Source organism: Schistocerca piceifrons, chromosome 7 (assembly GCF_021461385.2).
Source record: "Schistocerca piceifrons isolate TAMUIC-IGC-003096 chromosome 7, iqSchPice1.1, whole genome shotgun sequence".
Classification (NCBI taxonomy): Eukaryota; Metazoa; Arthropoda; class Insecta; order Orthoptera; family Acrididae; genus Schistocerca; species Schistocerca piceifrons.
This window is the reverse complement of record NC_060144.1, coordinates 98,113,316-98,134,741: the sequence shown is the minus strand read 5'-3', so window position 1 is coordinate 98,134,741 and position 21,426 is coordinate 98,113,316. Positions and strand designations below refer to the sequence as shown.

General features: G+C 45.5%; 1 protein-coding gene across 1 annotated transcript in view; it reads right to left on the bottom strand.

Moving 5' to 3' along the window:
* The window catches only part of LOC124805476 (furin-like protease 1), a 231,155-nt gene that overhangs the window by 69,292 nt on the left and 140,437 nt on the right, over positions 1 to 21,426 (bottom strand). The window contains exons 4-6 of the mRNA XM_047266040.1: positions 5,364 to 5,529; positions 3,568 to 3,740; positions 337 to 546 (exon numbers count right to left, since the gene is read on the bottom strand). Of these exons, the coding sequence (XP_047121996.1) occupies positions 337 to 546; positions 3,568 to 3,740; positions 5,364 to 5,529 (549 nt within the window). The remainder of the gene's footprint in view (positions 1 to 336; positions 547 to 3,567; positions 3,741 to 5,363; positions 5,530 to 21,426) is intronic.

The window sequence follows — 21,426 nt, the reverse complement described above, 5'->3', positions numbered from 1 at the left end:
TCTACCGTGTCAGCAAGTATTCAGATTGGCTGTAGCCTGTTTCCAGTCTAGGCGGTGGCGTTTATTATTTTTGTTCCGATGTCAATGTTCAGTAAAGGTACAGTTGTTGCAATTGCTCATGAACTCGTGTAAGTTTGATCTGAAACTACATATCGTACATGTATTAGCAACACCGCTGCAAATGTAATTTACAACGCCCTTGATTCTTCCCTTTTTACCATACCAGTTATAAGAGAATTCCCTGAGAGTGACAGATACACTAGGACGTTAGCTGCTTGTTCAGCTACGTTTCCCCACTATAAGGACAAGAATGGGGAGCCGGTGGCGGTGTCTCACCTGCTTCTCACTGGAGGCGCCGCTGCTGTAGGTGGTAGCGAGCGTCGAACTGCAGGCCTCCGAGTACCAGGGCACGACGCCGTTCTCGGTGGCGCTCGAGATGGACAGCGTCCAGATGGAGTTGGTGTAGCCATCACAGTTGCAGTTGTCGTGGTCGCGCCCGCCGTTACCCGACGCCCACACGAAGATGGAGCCCTTGCCGCCGCGGCCCTGCAAACACGTGGCGAGTCAAGCGGCCGCAGCTTCGTGCAGCGATGGCGAAACGCCTCTGTGATCTCTGATCGCTGAGAGGTGCATCGGGCACAACGAGCACAGCAGGATGGCTTCAAATGTGTGGGCCACCATCATTAAGTTACTTCGCATTGTTATACAGCCTGCATCATTGATCGGTGTGAATGCATTAGCGCCTAAAATGTTGAGGACAATCGTTAAGTCCGCAGCTCGTGGTGGTGCGGTAGCGTTCTCGCTTCCCGCTTCCCGGGTTCGATTCCCGGCGGGGTCAGGGATTTTCTCTGCCTCGTGATGACTGGGTGTTGTGTGATGTCCTTAGGTTAGCTAGGTTTAAGTAGTTCTAATTTCTAGGGGACTGATGACCATAGATGTTAAGTCCCATAGTGATCAGAGCCACAATCGTTAAATGGAAGCGTCTTTCCTTTACTGAATGTCCAGAGAGTTGGAGAACAAGATATTCTGATGAACCAAAACATTATGATCGCCTGCTTAATAGCATTCACTCTGCGTCTCCGATAGTGTGTGTGTGTGTGTGTGTGTGTGTGTGTGTGTGTGTTTTGCCGGTGCATTCGGACTGACAATCCCAATTTTTTTGCTTCCGCCTTAAGAGCAGAGTCAATATAGTGCCTCACAGCGCATATTGTGAAAGCATCGCAGCTAGGAGTTCTCAAAAATGGTTCAAAATGGCTCTGAGCATTACGGAACTTAACATCTGAAATCATCAGTCCCCCAGAACCTAGAACTACTTAAACGTAACTAACCTAAGGACATCACACACATCCATACCCGAGACAGGATTCGAACCTGCGACCGTAGCAGTCGTGCGGTTCCGGACTGAAGCGCCTAGAACCGCTCGGCCACCGCGGCCGGCTAGCTAGGAGTTCTGTGCACTAAAGTATTCGGAATTCTTGCATCCAAGATATCTTTGCTCACCGCAGTCAGAACACACATTAACCGCAAAAGAATACATATTACGATGGCGACGAGACGTAAGGAAAATCGATGAAACCGTCAAACGGAAATTTCGACAAGACAATTATGTTTTTCCTTAATGTCCTTGGTTCCAAAGCATAAAGACGCTAAACAAATACAAATATCCCAAACTGAGACTCTCACAGAAGCAAGCGGTTGCAATAGAGCAGATAAATTCAGAAATGACTGAATTTCGGAAATACTACATGTGCAACAACAGTAAGAAATTACAATGACAAAAACTGAAGAGTAGAACGAGTGTTACAATCAGACAAAGCTAAGATCTTTAAGCAATGATTACATTATAACTTTTCGCAGAAAAAGTCAGTAGAGCAGGAAGTCAAATCTATACAGGGCGTTCAGACCTTGGCAGGCGAGTCATATAGAAGAAATAACAAGAGAGGAAGACGAAGACAGGAAGAACAAGACAGGAAGAACAAGACAGGAAGAACAAGACAGGAAGAAGAAGAGAGAATATTAGTCGTCTCAAAAATACCGAATCTGGATATAGATTGCGTTTAATTTAAATCCGGAGGACTATTCTCAAAGTACAGAACGCTTCGCTGTACCAACAGATTCCTTAATAATAATACAGAAACTGAATATACACGTTTGGCACACACTTTGTTTTCTATTCCTACTAGTCGCCTTTGACGTTAAGCCACTTACCGTACCTTGTCAGAAGTTTGTGCACACTCTCTTCACACCATGCCGTCGCCTGATTATTCAAACAGGACACGACAGCACCCTTACCAGCAAGAAGCTGCTTCAGTTTTGGAAACAGGAAAAAGTCCGGAGCTGCCAGATCCGGAATGTAGAGAGGATGCTCAAAGATGTCAAACCGGAATTTCTTACGCAACAAGGCATTCGCAGGAAGTACCAGGCAGTATGCGGACGTGCATTGTTAAGACAACAGAACAACTCCACAGCCTCTTCGGTGGTTCTGAATAGCCCAACGAAGACGTTCAAGGGTAGGTCAGTACGTATCGTTGTTGATTGTTGTCGATTTCGTGCCCCGCGACACGGGTGGGACCCCTTACTGTACTAGAATACATAAACCATTAGTTTTTGAATTGATGCATTTTTTTTTAATTTGAGTGGCTTCTGTGGCGACAGAGGATGGCGCCAGTCCATAGACAGTTGCTTCATTGTGGGGGTGTTATGAGAAACCCCCGTTTCATCTCTTGTAACAGTCTAGTCAGTGAACGTGTTAGTATCTCTTTCGTAACACTTCACGAATGCTAAAGCAACCCCAATTCTAGCAGATTTCTGGTCATCCGTGAGCATGCGTGGCACCAACCGCGCTCACACTTTGTGGTACCATCCATGCTGAATGATAGTTTCGTGCACAACTGAACGAGACACTTCTTAACATTGTTCATGCACGTCTGTCCTCTCGAATGACATAATCCATCTTTTCTTTCAGTGCATCTCAGATGAGGGAGCGTCACTTCGATCTCTCTTCGTCGTGAACATCTGTTCTCCCATTTTAAAACATTGCGCACCACATTCCGACACTGGCTGCATTCATTACACCTAAGCCTTAAACGGCCACATGTGTGCGGTGAATGTCACAGGGTCCAACATTTACCGCCTGCAGAAACTTCACAATCGTCAGGATTCGCAATTGACACGGCCCAGCTCACAGCTATCTCTGTACTTACCTCGTGACGATGTCCGACTCACAACCCCATACGGCAACAGTTCGCATCACACTGTTCACCAGAATCCTGTGAGCGGCTAGTAAAAGACAGGTGCACGGACTGTATGCGCCGACGTTATTTACTTTTTGGATGGCCCTCGTACTACATGGTTTGCTTTCTGAGACCTACTGAACTTCAGTAACCAGTATTATCGTAGACATAATGATGTATAATACGTAGACTTCTTACAATTGTAGCGATGCAGTGAGCGTGAGCACCACGGACACAGTACTGTAGTAAGCAGTTACTTGTGCTCTCAGCCAGTGTCGTATGGCTGTATAGCACAACGCTGCAGTAACGCCGGGAGGAGGCGGCCGCCACTGACCTTGGTGATTCCCTCGATGAAGGCCCTGGTCGCGAGCTCGCCGGGCCCGTCGACGGTCTTGCCGTCGTCGTCGGGCCCCCAGGAAGCGCTGTAGATGTCGATGTGCTGCGGGTTGAGCGACAGCGAGCGCGCCTCCACCGCGTCCGTCACGTCACCGTCCAGCATACGCACACCTGCGACAGAGTTGGCGACCGTGACAGGAGCACTGACAAGTGGCTAGCTGCCTAGTTGCAGGGCCCTTATGTGGGTGAAGCGGCACTTGGAAACAGTTTCATTAGCTTTCATTCTACACTCAACAGTTCCTTAAACACAATCCACCAAGCTATGCAAAACTTTATTTAAATTAACTCTATTTGGCGAGAGATCATTTCTGAAGTGCATGAAAAGACCAAAATAAACGATTTCCTTTACACACTTATGTCAGAATATTTTCACTTCAATATAGGGGAATTTTAGTAGAGCAAATATGTTACAACACTACACAAAGTATCCTGGCTACATAAAATAAGAAAAATTAAAAAAAAAATGCAAAAGAATTAAGCAACTGTCTCGTCGGTTTCTCCCCCATTAGCAGAGCCAGAGAAGGGCTGTTGAAAGCAAGCACTTGCAAAATTACGAATTGTCACGAAACTTCAATACGCTTTTTGCGTTACACGTCTTAAAACTATTACATACAGCTGCAACACAATGTGTTAACATCACCTGTATGTAGTACTTAAGATAGGATGACAGTAGTGGCTGTAACAGTGCCAGAAGACACGGTGGAAAACCGACTTTTCCTCTTAGAAGACGGCATAATTTTGTAGACGATGCATAGTTTTTAGCAGACTGGAGGCGGGTCAGGTTGGAATAGGGTTGCCTAGGACAGTGAAATCGGGGCGGACGAGTTTCTAGGCGACTGGCCTATTTTCACAACTGAGAGGCAGGAAGATAGTGACAGTCAAAGGATTTCGGGAACAGAGTTCCGAATGCTTGTCAATTTCCTGTCGCATATACATAGCAGAAATAGAAATCTGGCGAAATAATCTCTTCAGGTGTGTCAGAGGAGTAATAAAATATCTTCGGAAATTTGATCGTTAATAATTAGTGCGAGACGGTTCTTTTCGGAATAGAAGGGAATTGCAGTATCGAGGGCATACTCGGACAATAAGGAACATGTCAGTTCTGAGCTGATACTGTCCACATTCGGAGAGTTCGACCATTCTGCCTGGAATCAAAACAAGGCAGAGCAGGTAAAGAGAAGAGCAGTAAGAACGCTCTCGAGAGACCTGTGGAAAGGAGGGAGACTGCGGCTCCAGACAGCGCCAGCAGAGGGCAAGGGAAGAAGGCCTAAACAGTCTGCGGTTTACGGGGCCAGGAGAATAAGTGTCCTGTCAAATTACGATGTTTCTGAGACAGTTACTCGAATTCTGGGGAGCATGAAAAAGTTTGCAGGTGTTAATCAGCACTCTATCTGATCCGCAGCCCATGAGACATGGGCTCTGTCTCTGAGGCTTCCGACCAGAGTGCAATGTTTTAGGCCTACTACTGTACCGAAGAGAGCAGCCATCGGATGTGATACCTATCGCACAGCCTCATGTAGCGTCTGCATCTCCTCTCCTCTCCTCACAGCACTCCACTCCTTTTTCATTTCGTCCCCGTTCATAGCCCAGGATTGCAATGCGCGTGATCACCCCCACGCTAACTGCAGGAGCATTACGGATCGGTTCGCGCGGCACCTGACTGAGGCAGAGACTAGCTCGCCTCGCGCTGGCAGCGCCGTGCGCTCGCAGCTGGCGGCTCTAGGCCGGACTCACCGCCGACGCGGGCGCCGAATGCGACGCCGACGGCGCACTCGGAGTTGTTGGCCACGGCAGCGACCTCGCCGGCGCAGCGCGTGCCGTGCCGGTTGGTATCGATGAGGTCGTAGCGCGGCGTCGGGTCCTCGTCGTGGTTGTTGACGTCGTAGCTCGCCTGCGGGTCCTGCAACACAGGGGCGAGCAGCCGGTGCCAGTCAGACGAACACAACAGAGCAGCTGCTGCCACATTGCTCGTCTACTGTAGAGTATCGCTCCCACGCAGTTGCAATAAATATCCCATCGACTGTGCTAGTGCTTCTACTTGGCGTGTCGGACTTCACTCTGGAAATATCAAAGCTAAAAAAAAAAAAGAACCCTACAGATTACGATATTAGTGCTACATTATCGGAGACTCTTCGGTGATCTGAATATCCGTGGTCTCCTGTCTCCCTGGAATAGGACGTACAACAAGAACATTGCGAACGATTAGTGGGGAAGGCATACGGAACAGTTTCAGCATTCACGATGGTTCTATCATACTGTGGCGCTTCTATAAAGGTAACTGCATACATGAAGCCAGTTGACATACTTTAGATAATCGGTGCACTATGCTACTTTCTCTCCAACACTTTGACATGAAAACGTCTACTCGTTCGTCGAACTTGCAAGTCTGTCAAAATACCACCGGATCTGAATAGCTACTAACAACAAGGCTAATACAGTAAAGTCTTGACAATTCTATGTGAACAGGACCGGGATCACTTTAATCTATTGGCACCTCGGACTCTCGAAATTTGTGTGGAAGAAAGGAATAATATTATTTTGAAAAGAATACATGTGCCTAAATATGAACTTTATTATAAAAAAGGTTTACATAGGTATTTACATTGGCAGAACAAAGTTAATCTGCTTCTCAAATAGTGGTGGAGTGTTTTCGTTTGGTGCAGCTTGTAATGGTTCTTTATTTACGTGACCATTACGGCACTCCAACCTCAGTTGGCGATTGTCTTTATCGCCAAAATCATCGGCTTATGTGTCAGGCCTACTTTCCTGTACAATTTTTGTCCATGACTTAAGAACTGCGTTTGAAGTAGTCTCGCTCAAGACTGAATGATCCAGTACACCGGGAGAAGCGCCTGGGTCGCGTCATTGATACACACATAACCAAAGGGATTGAGTGATTCTGTTATGGTACTGGTAGGGGGGAAACGAATCCAAGATTGATACACTGTATAGCAGATCGTTTTTTTTATGAGGCTTGGATTTATGGAAATGTCGTAATACGGAGACTCGAAATATCGAGACTTTACTGCAGTGCGTAAACTACGGTGGGGCCCACAACTGATAGATCATTTCTGGGGGGGGGGGGGTTGGGTTGTTTGGGGAAGGAGACAGCGGGGTCATCGGTCTCATCGGATTAGGGAAGGAAGTCAGCCGTGCCCTTTGAAAGGAACCATCCCGGCAATCATTTCGCGGTTACTTCATCATACCAATATAGACACATGCGCATGATCCATGATTCTCACAAAATGGCTTTGAGTAAAGTTACAAATTGGAGTAGTGTGGAGCGCATTTGGCTAGGACATTGATTGGGATGTCAGTGTGAAGAGTTTGCGAAGCACTACTAAGACACAGGGTGAGACATTAAAAATAGCCACAGGAAAATAAATGAAAATCGAGACTAGTTAGAAAATTACAAATTACTAAAAGATGTCGACTCATACGACTCGCAAATATACTCACAATTATACGAGTAGAAAATGCAAGTCACAGGAAAGATAGCGTTGAAAGCAAACCAAAAAGCTTACAAAATGCGGTGCAGTGCAGTGTCGGAAAGGATATGAAAATACGACGCAAAGCGATTTCGTAGCTGGCCCATCGCCATACAGCGGCCAGAGACGCTCCAAACCTGTGATTTGTGTGTTCTGTAATCATTACGCCTCTCTGTGTAGCCATTGTATTAAAGAGATTGATGATTAATTTACATATTAATACGGAACACTTGTTATGATTTTATCCTGACGTTTTCACGAAAAATACGCGGCATGGACCCGAACATTATTTTTTTCCCCGTAGAGTAGAGTGCGCTCTTTCATATCCTAACCAGAGTACAGCGCCGTTACTCTCAGCCACATTCCAAGGGAGCTGGTAATGGCGTAGTGGTTGTGGGGAGGGAAAAGTCTCTAATTAGCAAATTTGGCAGGGAATTACCTACTTCGGCATTTTCGTTGGTATCTACCGGGAGATTAGAGTTATTTTTACTTTATTTCTGTGACGGTATGTAGGAAGTATGAAATCTAACTGCGTGTTTTGGTATCTGTCTGTAAAACAATGCACCTTCCCGGAAACTGCTGCTGTGCGATTTGGAATCTCTATCCAGTTCCGCGTGCAGCTCAAAAAAATACTTGCGTGGGGAGACGTAGGGGAGCCCTGCTGGAGTCAATCTCTCGCGTCCCGCAGGTGCCTACGGCCTGTTATTCACTGTCCTAAAAATATTGCCTTATTTGATATACTATATAGTCTCAGCACTATTGAGATCGGCTTCGTTGTTCGTCGTTAGTCTCGGACTTTCTTTTATTTCTTATTGGCGCAATACCCACATTAGTAAACTGTTTATATGGCAGCTACTGACACCGTGGCCACATAAGTGATGAATGTGACAGGGTGTATCCTGAGAATATCATTATGCCGAACACAACTGACTACATATTTTTACATCGCTCTAGGCTCATTTACAGTGTAATCCCAGAGCTTTTTCTGCCGGCACAATGCTCAAATAAGCTACGGGAATGCGACAACCACCGATATTTCGTCATGGGACCACGCTGTTATTTTCAAGGCATGACTGCAGCAGGAAAACGCTGTGCAAGCAAATATAAAACGTCGGTTTGCAGAAAAATTCCGGAAACACACACGCACACACGCACACACACACACACACACACACACACACACACACACACACACACACACACACACACTGTATACACTAGCGCCACCACACCAACCAAATATGACCCACGCCAGAACATATCCATAGTGAAAATTACTCGACAACAAGTGAGGTAGCATTGACTCTGTCCCTCCGTTTCTGACAAGTGAGAGAGCGGCACTGCGCGCATACAGAAACCTCCATCTGTATTTACAAGGTTATTTGCGAAATTAATTTCAACTGCTTCAAAAATGGTTCAAATGGCTCTGAGAACTATGGGACTTAACTTCTGTGGTCATCAGTCCCCTAGAACTGAGAACTACTTTAACCTAACTAACCTAAGGACATCACACACATCCATGCCCGAAGCAGGATTCGAACCTGCGACCGTAGCGGTCACGCGGTTCCAGACTGAAGCGCCTTTAACCGCACGGCCACACCGGCCGGCTTCAACTGCTTCCTTAATAACACTATTCCAGTAGCTGGAAGTGCAGGCTACAACCTCCATGTTGTTATTCGAACATTCAATAGGATATCCGGTTCCACGGCAGTGGTCAGCAGTTGCCTATTTCTCGGCTGTTGTAGGCATAAGACACCTTTAGGGTCAATATACCGGTCTTCCACGGTTCTGATAGTCTGACCAATATACGACATGCCACAACAAACAAACAAGATGGTCCCAACAGGTGACGTTTCGTCAGACTGGATACAGTGAAAAATAGATCAGGGCTGCGTTACACTATCGACCAACCGTTCACCGGGTGACTGATGATAATAGCCCGTTGGCACGGCGTTTCTACTTTACACAGGGAGCGTTTCTGATAAAACTGGTCGTATTTTGCGTAAATATGATGTGAAATTCGTTTTCCGACCTCCATCTACGATTACGGTCCTTTTAGGTTCCTACGAACGTTCTTGGTTAGTGTAAGGCGGGTGCCTTCGTTGGTGTGGCGAAGCCACTGTTTACGGTGTGTGTGTGTGTGTATGTGTGTGTGTGTGTGTGTGTGTGTGTTTGTGTGTGTGTGTGTTTCTTATCTTTCCGGGATTGTTCTGCAAACCTAGGTTTTTATATCCTCGCACAGCGCTTTCCTGCTGTGGTTTTGCCTTGAAAATGAGAGGGTGGTCGCCTGTCGATATGTAGGCAGTTGTATACGAAGTCACCCGGCTGCGTTCTCATAAGCTATTTGAACACATTTACAATGTCCACATAATATCACTTACGAAAAAGGGTTTTAGAACGGCGCCTACCGTTCAGTTCTTGAGCATAATTCATAAGGGACGGCCGAACAGCTAAAGATTTCCCGCAGTCCGGATTCGTCACAGCAATGGGCGGTAGACGTAGCAGCAGACGAAGAAGGTATTTAGAGGCGCGCTGCTATGTTAGTAGCAAGAGAGTATATTGTACGCTTAAGTACGACATAGATGGGCCTGAAACTTTCAGTGAAAATACTGGGAGAATGGTCATGCTTCTCTCTGGAAATTGTATTGGTTAAGTTTAGAGAAGCGATATTCGGGATAAATTGTCCGACACATATCTAGCGTGTGAACGAGAATGGGATAAGGGAAATTGTGATCGGTAGCAAGAGATGTGGTCTTTCTTCCTTCACCCCACATGTATGGAGTAATACAGCAGCTCAGCAGTATGGCGCCTCGCACCGTCTATTGACTTGTTGAGCACACATGTACGTAACGCTTTCCTACTACACTGCCGTCTATGATCACAACGCTGAAGGTGGACAGTGCGAGGTTCAGTACGGAAATTACTCACCTTGCTTTTCTGATGGTTTAAAGCAGCCCATCATTTTTACTCAATCGTTAATCAGATCGCACCAAAAGATACTTCGTCGAAAGGAAGCAGTTGTGAGACCTGTCTTATGGAATAGTTATTTCTTGAAGAGTAATAATCATTCACAGCTTCGAGGTCATGTCTCCTGTGCTTAACAGCATTGCTGAGATCGTGTGGACCACTTCAGCCTGTAGTATGTTAACCAGTTGTATTTGTCTCTTTACTACGGCAGATGTAGGAAATTCAGAGAGAGATGAAAGTACCGTCGCGCCTTTCTACGTGATTCTTCAGCCCTACTTTAACATGAAGAATATCTGTACTATGTGGGTGCCACAACTCCTTGGCTTAGGGCGAGGGGGAAAGGTTCTCAATAAGCTCTCTGATCTAAGGGGCCCAAGCTCAGTTTATCGCTGATATGTTACAAAAATGAATATACGGTACCTGTCTATCAACAAATGGCACATGCGAAAATATAGGCGAAGAAATATGTAGTTCGAGTAGTAAACGGGTTCTGGGTGTCAGAGAGAAGGAAGGAAGACTGCTGTTTAACATTATGTCGATGAAGGTCATCAGTGTTCGGAAACAGGGAAGGACAGAAAAGGAAATCGGTGGTGTCATTTTCATCAGAACCATCCTCGCATTTGCTCTGAGTAGCTTTGGAGAAACCATTGTAAACTTCGACCTGGTCGGCCAGAAGGGGATTCGAACTTAAGTCCTCCCACATACGCGTCCGTTCTCTCACAGCAATTCGCCGAACCTTGTTTGTTGGGTTCAGGCCGTCGTTCTACCCGCAATATTTTCTCAATGGTCTCGCCTTCTGCTGCGAGACATACCATCGGATTCAAGAAGCTGTATGCTTAAACTCTCCGTTAACTATTTAGGAAACAAATAAACCGAAAGAGTTCCTGGTAACAGAAAAACCAACAACTGAAACGCTGATTCACTGCGTTGCGCTGTTGTCTGTATACCACGAGAGAGCACAAAATGGGTTGGGTTGGGTTGTTTGGGGAAGGAGACCAGACAGCGAGGTCATCGGTCTCATCGGGTTAGGGAAGGATGGGGAAGGAAGTCGGCCGTGCCCTTTCAAAGGAACCATCCCGGCATTTGCCTGGAGCGATTTAGGGAAATCACGGAAAACCTAAATCAGGATGGCCGGACGCGGGATTGAACCGTCGTCCTCCCGAATGCGAGTCCAGTGCCTAACCACTGCGCCACCTCGCTCGGTCACAAAATGGGGACGAAGTGGATCCTAGTCCCACTATTTTCCCGTAGCCATTCTTATCACCTGTTGAAGAAGTTCCTAATATAACGGATTACTATCACATATGTATAGTGTCTCGCATAATGACGATAAGACTTGAATAAAAATTAATTTCCAAAATCCGAATTTCGTGGACCTCTAACCCGAGCGCGCTTAATTATCTGCACTGACTAGTTCCAAGAACTTTTATTCTTCTTAGTGGAACAACCTGTATCAACTCATCTGTAGGTCCTTGAATTTTATAGAACCTGAGACGGAGCTATTACCGCCGACTACAGATTATTGTGATACTACGCGATTGCTCTGGCATTTTAGTGAATAGTCACCACTTGCTACTATTAATAATGACTGAGATATTTCATGGAGCTATGGTCCTCTATTTTGTTACACCAAACGTCACTGCCAGCACATCTGCTTGAACAGCATAGTCCCTTCCCGATTGTGCTATTGTGCTATTTTGCCATGGCCATGCGCTATATTACCTCACATTTTGCAATTTTGGGACAAGCTTAATTTCGATATTTGACACTGTCATATCACTGTATTCCTATTTTAATTCACAACCAAAGTCTCATGTCATGTAAGAACACAAGTAATTCTTCTACTTCTCCTCCTCCTCCTCCTCCTCCACCTCCTCGCCGCGCAGGATTAGCCGAGCAGTCTGAGGCGCTGCAGCCATGGACTGTGCGGCTGGTCCCGGCGGAGATTCGAGTCCTCCCTCGGGCATGGGTGTGTGTGTTTGTCCTTAGGATAATTTAGGTTAAGTATTGTGTAAGCTTAGGGACTGATGACCTTAGCAGTTAAGTCCCATAAGATTTCACACACATTTGAACATTTTCCCACCTCCTCCTCCTCAGCGTTAATCTTATCTATTACGGGCTCTGATTACTCGACATTTGACAAAATTATTGTATTCTTCACTGCCGCATAATCTACCTGCAGCGATAACCGTCAGTTGCCTCCGAGATGGACGCCGCGTCCACTACCTATTTGTGAATTGTACCTACTTTGTTCTATGTGTGAGCCTATTTTAACTGTTTGTGTATCGTATTTTATGAGGCGTAAATTGGGGGTCAGCCCTGAAATTACCTAAACGAGCGTAGGAAATCCCCTAAAAGCCGCAACAAGGCAGGCCGGTGCACCAACCACAGTCTTTAATCCATCGTGCGCATTCGATCCTTGCCTGCCTGACCTCATTCCACAAGTGATTGCGCTGCTATATGCATGTTTTAAGTATTATGGAAGACATAAAAGTTGCGAGTAATAGTGTACTTCTTACAACTTAATTCTGCACTCGACGTATATCCCTCTTTTTATGTCTATTTACACTCAACACCGGAAAGAATTTTAATCCTACAATGTTAATAATTTGCTGCTGTCTTCGCTCATTTTTCTAGTAACGGCTTCCAATAATATAATTCTTCGCTTATTATTTATGAGACACCGTTTCGTATTTCATCTGTGCAGTCAGCTTTTCTGCGTCGATGAGATAAACGTACTTTTTAGATTTCCAGGTGATTGCAGTTCCTTCAACCAGTTTTCCCATCACCTTGACTCCATCACTGCCCGTGACATTCGGATTCTCTATCGTGTTGCTCAATTGTAGCGCAATGTCTGATATCGACTGTTTTTTTTACGTAAGAGAAATTAGCGGTGCGTGCTCTATATGAAAGTCACGTGTTTCAACTACTATCGAGAACGGCACAGTTATCAATAAACATTCGACACACAGGGAGCTAATAGACCGTAATACGCACGCGTGAGGCGGCAGATAAATAATTACCATGAGATATTACCGGTACACGCGCTGTATTTCATCCACACAAAAATAAACCAATAAAAGGCCTTAATTAGTGATTATTGCAATTAGGCCATATGTACAAAGAGATAAAAGTTCGGCGTATAATTAGGTCGACAACGACGCGCGGAGCTTTTTCATTGTTAAACCTATTTATCAGCAAGTGCGGACATAATACGTATACCGTATCGCGGAGGAATCAGTAGAAATTGGATCACATTTTTAGAGGTAAAAGACACAATTAAAATTTCCTAATGAAATAAAACCAACGTCTGAATAAATAACCAGTTTACGTGGATTCTGACAGAAAATGTCGCTAATCTGTAAGTAAGAAAGCACAGAAAGTAGCATAGGACGGTGTGAGGTGGCGGTATCTTGAATATGGAAACTGTGGTGTCACTGCCAGACACCACACTTGCTAGGTGGTAACCTTTAAATCGGCCGCGGTCCGTAGTATACGTCGGACCAGCGTGTCGCCATTGTCTGTGATTGTAGACCGAGCGCCGCCTCACGGCAGGTCTAGTCTAGAGAGACTCCTTAGCACTCGCCCCAGTTGTGCAGCCGACTTTGCTAGCGATGGTTCACTGAGTACATACGCTCTCATTTGCAGAGACGACAGTTTAGCATAGCCTTCAGCTACGTCATTTGCTACGACCTAGCAAGGCGCCATATTCAGTTACCATGTCTTCTGAACAGATAATATTGTGACTCATGTACCGTCAAGAGCGACGTTCATCATTAATGGATTAAAGTTAAGTATCAAACTAATTATGTCCGCTTTCTGAATTCTCATTTCTTGTTATGTTCCAGACCTCACGTCAGCCTGCGTGAGCTAAAACGCGTGCATTTCGGCCTCCATTCGTAACACGGTGTTGGCTCTTCAGCCAACACAGCAGAAACAGATGGCATCATCACCAGCAGGGTTTCCTGATCATCGACGAATTGGGTGTTTCACACCTACCCTACGTACGCTCTGATTCTACGATACCCATTTAGAGGCCATCTAATGACTGTAACTATGCACACGCCTTCTCTTTGCCCCACATGCATCCCTAATCTCCATGTTTCTGTGTCTTCCAAAAGCACACAGCTCAAAACATCTAACAAGTTTTTTTCTCAGTTGCTTCTTAAGATTATGAGATAGTAGCTTCTCCTTCTCCTTCTCCTTCTTCGTCTTCTTCCTCTTCTACTTCTCCTCCTCCTCTTCCTCCTCCTCCTCCTCCTCCTCCTCCTCCTCCTCTTTTTTCACCTTCCTGTTGGATGTTTGCTTAGTCACTAAAGTTCTGATTTTTTTCCTTGCACATGTATCTTCCTTTAGTTATAGGTGCCTACGGATCTGAAATATTTTATTTATTCCATTGTGTCTTGTCCTATTCATATGATTCTCTTTCTTCCATCTGTACCAGTGACCAAAGTCTTGATTTCCTAGTTAAATAAGGGAGATAACATTTCTGGAGCAATGGCACAATTTAATAAAATGTGAGCAGAGGGCCAGACGCCTAGAACCGCGACGCCCCCACAACACGGCCCCGTCATCCGCGGGCGGCTAGCGCGCAGCTCCGTATCGCTGAGTTGACTATCGCGCAGGGGCGCGGGCGGTCTGCCCACGGCGCAGACACAATGGGAGCGGCCGGCTAATGATAATGAGCCCAGCTGGGAAGTCCGGCGGACCGTGGCGCATTGTGTGCCACCTGCGGCTGCAGCCGCGCGCAAACCATGCTCGGGCGGGCCTGCGAGTCCACTTGAAACCGCGCTGGTGCGGTTTTTTTTAATGGACGGATACTAGTCGCCTCGCTCTCGTTTGCGACGTCCACTTGCCGCCTAGCGTGAAAAACACTTGTTTTTGAATTCTGCTTGAGTGTGTACGGTCCACACCAGGGTAGACCAACATCGGATATCTTGCGTACACAAAGGAGTGCAGCGCAAATGTTCGCGAAATAACTGATTCCTGTAAGAATGTAATCGAAGTGCTGGAAAACCAGCTGTGTAGCCAAAAACCTACCCGTAAAATTTAGAGAAATAATAGTAAGTGACACAATAAAGACAAACGTAATAAAAATGGTTCAAATGGCTCTGAGCACTATGGGACTTAACTTCTGAGGTCATCAGTCCCCTAGAACTACTTAAACCTAACTAACCTCAGGATGTCACACACATCCATGCCCGAGGCAGGATTCGAACCTGCGACAGTAGAGATCGCAGCAGAAGAGGAATACCAGCTCCCAGATGTGGCGGATGTAGCCACCTGTCAGTTCATACGGCCTTCAGATGTTCAAGGATGGGGAGGGCAGCGATCCATTTGAGAAAAAGAAATGATAAGGCTCCTACCAAACGAGACACCCGCTAACCCGTTAAAATGTAGCCTCGTTGATAAGCAGGGGGCTTGACTAGGATTTGGCAACAGTCTCCCAGTCCCCTGAAGGTTTTGCATATTTTCCATACTCAAGGCCCTGACATTATAGTGATTAAACATGCTACTCAGGTGGAACGCTAATTGGTGTCTTGAGATTCACCTTTCAACATCTATTTGCAAAAGATTCTGCAAGTCAATGCGCAAGGTGGTGCGTTCTGAACAGACCGGTGCTCTCTATGCTCGCTACCTGGCGACAATCTCTAGTTTTTATAAATACGCATAAGTTACAGTTTTGTCATCTGTTACTACTGCTCTGCATTTCGCAACCATTGTGACTCACACCATTTATGTTCATAATTATCCATAACTGAGTGCTCTGAAATAAAATGCTAGTGATTCGAAATGAATTCTTAGTTTTTTCATTGAGAAGCTGCAATGTACATTTTACACTACCAGATTCAACTCACAAAATGTTTTCAGTGCGACAATAGCGCTTTAATGAAAGTTCTTTGATGGCCTCCGCCTTCCCAAACACACACACACACACACACACACACACACAATTATTATCGCCTCACAAACAATGTGCAAACAGTTCTTTGTCAAAGATCTTAAGAAAATATGTAGGTTTAAGCGACCCGGTTTTTTGTAAGTTACTATTCAAGGTGATGCTTTTGTTGCAGTTGAAATGATGCTTGTTCTGTAATTGTGCTCTGTAAGTTTTTACAGTTTTCTGGGCGGTACGTACTGCTACGTCACACATTAGTGTACGCGTTACTGAAAGGCCCTTCGAGAAGGAGTCATGAAGCGTAAGCAGCAGCAATCTCCAGTGCGTCCATAGCACAAACATCAGCATCTCTCTGACACGCTGCTGTTTTCTGTGGTACGCAGGTAGTACTTCAAGGGCATCGTTCAGTCAGTAACTCGCGCTATTTACCACATTCACTTGGAGTTTTTGATCACTGATATCTCATCAGGAAACACTCCATTTAGCATGCCGTACCGAGACCATAACTTAACAGAAAGCATCCCCTGCTCTACAAAGGCGTGTGTGCTGCAGTCAGACAACCCGAGTGATTAAAGACGTATGACAGAGCAGAAACCAAACCCAGACTCCTAAATCCGTAATCGATACTTACGGACTGAGCTACGCGGGGGTTACTAGTGCCACATCTTCGGAGCGTTAGCCCCTCTACGATAGACATCCCGCTTTCCAAGCTTCAAGGGCGTTTTCTTGCGTTTTCTTTTTCTTTTTAATTCGTCAGTCTTCTGACTGGATCGATGCTGTCCTCGACGACCTCCGCTACTGCACAAAACTCTTCATATCAGAGCAGTGTGTACACCCAACGCTCAGAATGAATTCTTAGATATCTTTTAATTGCAGTCTTCCTCTTCAGTTTCCATTCTCTACAGCTCTCTCAAGTACCATGAACGCGTCACACATCAGACTCTGATTCCCTTCTTTTCCGGTTATCCCACACTCCATGATTCATTTCCAGTTTCCTCAAATTGAAGCCGATGATCGATATTAGTGGTCTTCTTTTGGCCAAAAATGTCCACTTTGCCTGTGCCAGTCTATTTTATAATCCCCTTGCTTCGTCCGCCGTGTGCTATTTTGCTTCCTGGGTATCAGATTCCCATCGCTTCGTCTAGAGCGTAGTCCTCAATATTGAATTTAAGTGACATTTCTTTTGCTTCCCATGAGTTTATTATTTCGTCGGTTTACTCTCAGTCCTTGGTATGTGGTCAAAGGACTGCACATCGCATTCAGTAGGTCTTGTAGTCCTTTCTTACTTTCAGTTAGCACAGCAACTAATCTTACTGTTGATATCCCTTCACAATGAATTTTAATCTCACAACTGAATCTTTCTTTTTGTCCCGTCATTGCCTCACGTCACGTAGGGGAGGGAAGAGAAACACTGCTTCGCCCCCATGACACCTTTTCTAATCCGAGGACTACATTGTTGGTCTTCCATTCATAATTTTCGTTCTTGGTTTCTGTTGGTAGTCTACTCCATATTAGCCGCGTTTCACTAGCTTACGCCTATTTCCCCGAGAACTTCAAACTACTTGGACCATTTTACATTGTCAAACGCTTTTTCCTGAACGACAAATCCTATTTATAATCGTGGTTGCCATGATTACGTTGTACATCGAAATTCAGAGATAACGGTACGCACATGTAATACGGAGATGTTATCGCGTACACAGTGCACAAAAGGTTGGTGCATTGGTGCAGCTGTCGTTTGTTCTGAGGTGATTCAAGTGAAAAGGTTATCGATGTGATTGTGGCCGCACAACGGGAATTATCAGACTTTGAACACGGAATCGTAGTTGGAGTCACACGCGTGGGACATTTCATGTCGGAAATCGTTATGGAATTCAGTATTCCGAGACCCACAGTGTCAAGAGAATGTCGAGAATGCCACATTTCGGCCATTATCTCTCACCACGGACAATACAATGGCCAATGGTCTTCACTCAACGACCGAGAGCAGCAGTGTCTTCATCGAATTGTCTGTGCTAACCGACAAGTGACACTGCGTGGAATTTCTGTAGAAATCGATGTGGGACGTACGATGAACGTATCCGGTAAGACAATTGGGCTATGGGCTATGGCAGCAACGACCGACGCGAGTGCCTTTACTAACAGCACGACATCGCCTGCAGCGCCTCTTCTGGGGTCGTGAGCACATCGCTTGGACACTAGACGGCTGGAAAACCGCGGCCTGCTCAGATGAGTGATGATTTCGGTTGGTAAGAGCTGATGGTATGATTCGAGTGTGGCACGGACCCCACGGAGCCATGGACCCAAATTATCCACGAGTCTCTGTGAAAGTTGTTGGTGGTTCCAGGGCTGTGTTTACATGGAATGGATTAGGTCCTCTGCTCCAACTGAAACGATCATAGATTGGAAATGGTTCTGTTCAGCCACCTGGGTACTATTTGCAGCTATTCATGGACTTCATGTTCCCAAACAACGATGGAATTTCTTTGGATGGCAATGTCCCACGTCAGCGAGCCACAGTTGTGCGAGATTTGTTTACATTCTGGACATTTCTAGTGAATGATTTGGCCACCCAGGTCGCCCGACATGACTCTGATTAAACGTTTAGGGGATATAATCGAAAGGCCAGTTCATGCACAAAGTTCTGGACTGGCAACACTTCCGCAATTATGGACGGCTATAGAGGCAGAACGGCTCAATATTCCTTCAGGGGACGTCCAACGACTTGTTGAGTCAATGCCACATCGAGCTGATGCACTACGCCGGGCCAAAAGAGGTTCAACACAATATTAGGAGGAATCCCGTGACTTTTGTCACCTCAGCGTATTATGCATTCATATTACTAACTACTCTGCAAAATCCTATTTGGACACAAGATTTCCAAACACGTTGTGCAGATGTGTCGACCTCCACACTCCTCTTCCCGCGCCTCTTCAACATTCAATGAATATGAGCACTCTGGCTGTCATCCGCTGAACAGCACCTCCCTCGAGCATTAGGCAGCTGCAGTGGGGTGGAGCGAGTAACAGACAACTGGTACGCGTAAAAGTTTAAAAGCTGGACTTTCATAACGTCATAATAGTTTATTATTACAATTAGAACCCAAATTATCGAACAGGATCGATTGCTCGGCATGACATCTTGCAAGAGTGCTTTTGTCTCCTTAAAAAATTGGTGCAAGTTGGTGAAGTTTCTTTGTCAGTGAGAGTCGCATGTCGTGCCCATTCACACGTTCCTTTAAGCGCACTACAAAAGCTCGTTGAAGCGAAACAGGGCAGTCGTGAATGTTTAGACGCGCCATGGAGCGAATATCAGTACTGCATGCACAGACAGCAAGCTATCATAGCGTTGAACGCAAAGACGGAACAGCAGTAGTTATTGCTTTGTGTGCGGTCGCAGTATTCTATGCCAGTGAAAAACACAAACAGAAGAAAACGGTCACTTCGAAGACAAAAGAAAATCGAAGTCTTGTTGATCTTATGCAACAGACATTAAGGAAGTGGGAAACTTTGATGAGAATTTATCGGCAGCTCTAAGATTCCATTGCTTGCCGGTCCACACTCTTTTAATGTAGAGAATACTTCGATTAATGATTTATCACGTTTGCTCTTGTTGTGACTACTCAACTAAGTACTCAGCTGTTATTTGCAGCAAGTGACCACATTCCCCCTTTCTTATTTCCCTCTACATCAGTTTGTGAGAACTGTGAAGTGCACAGCTGCAGACAACTCCAAACCACACCTGCGGTTAATTAGTTCGGCTTGTATGGTCAGAGGTCCTGTAACAACGGGTTCGCTGTCACGCACGGACATATAGGATGCGTCAACCGCAACTCGCTATGGTACATTTGGCCTTCAAAAATCACTCGTGAGATTTTCATATTTTCTCTCCCGCTACCAACAAATTATTAGTCCTCCGGAAAAAAATTGCACAGGGACTTTTTGAGGGAAGTTTAACATACTTAATTTTTGTACTGCGACGCGTTTTCTATGGAGGGCACGGTTTCGGGTTACTCAAGACAAACGTACAAAAATGGCCTTCAAACACACCTCCACCCCCATACTTATATCTCAGCAGTCAAGATTTCTAGTATGCTGCTCGTGGCACTCCCTCCCGCCACTGTACAAAAATTTCCGACAACAGGAACTATTCCCTATGTTCGACCTTTTTTGGTCTCTATTAATTATGCTATTACGCCACCAGCATAGTCAGCTATTTCGTTAACATAATTAATTTAAGCGTGCACGTGAGCGTAAGGGGAATGAAAGAAAAAGGCATCTATAAAATTATATAATTAGTTTGTAAACTAATTACGTTCAAAATTCGGTCCAGACTTTGTCTGTAGTCAGAAGGCCTGACAAATACAACGACGTAATTATTTATTTTATGCTCTCAAAATTCAGAAAATTGTTAGGTAATATTCACCGAAATGCCAGTTTTGCAATTTGTGAGTGATCGACTAAGTCGGTGGCTTAGTAAGGCCGGTCAGTGAGGACCAGAAATGTGTGGGAAATAAATCACGCACTCGCAATTTTTTGAACAGTGGCAGGAGGGAGTGTCATGAACAACATACTGGAAATACTGCCGGCAGAGGCTGAGTATGGGAGCGGGGGTGCGTCTGACGGTCACTTTTGTAGGTCCTACTCGTTTTTTCTGTAGGACTAATAGTTCGCATTTAGCGAGTGGGGGAATGTGAAATTCTCGGGCATGGTTCTGAAGACGAGATATAGCATTGGGGGTTGCATAAAACTACATCGGTAGCGGCCGCTGAATCACCCTCTACACTTGCCTTCTTTTCCGTACGAAGGTCGGTTTGTTTTGGGGTTTGATGGGGGCTGAACATCGAGGTCATCAGTCCCCAGTTCCAAACATACACACTTGTAAAAGGCCTATACAGTAAAAGCTTAACCTCTGCACCCAGAGGGAGGAACACCAAGGGGTACAGAGCTAAAATGAACACCGCAGTAACACAAAATAGAGGAAACTTAAAAGGAGCAGAGCAAATAGTTGACTAGAGTAAAACAGATTACAGTGGTTGATGGATCAGGTAAAAGGTCAACCTCTCAACTAAAAATGAAGAATCTCCAGCTGGAAAGCGTTGATAGAGGTACCAACACAATTTGTTACCATAAAAGATACTATTTTGGTATCCACGTCACAATTAAAAGTCGATTGGGTGCATGTAGCCTGAGAAATCATGCGAGAGCACCCACACTAGAGCGAGTGATAAAACCCAGCTGCACGTATAAAACGTAAAACTGAGTCAGGTATAGACGCATCGTCACTTAGAATTAAAGGAAGTGCAGCTGGTAAATTAAAGGACTACCTTAAGGGGGCTAAAAGGCGGCAATCCATCAGAAGATGGACCACTGTCAACCGTGCATCACAGCGACACTTGGGCGGGTTCTCAGGGCGAAGGAGATAGCTGTGGGTCAACCGTGTA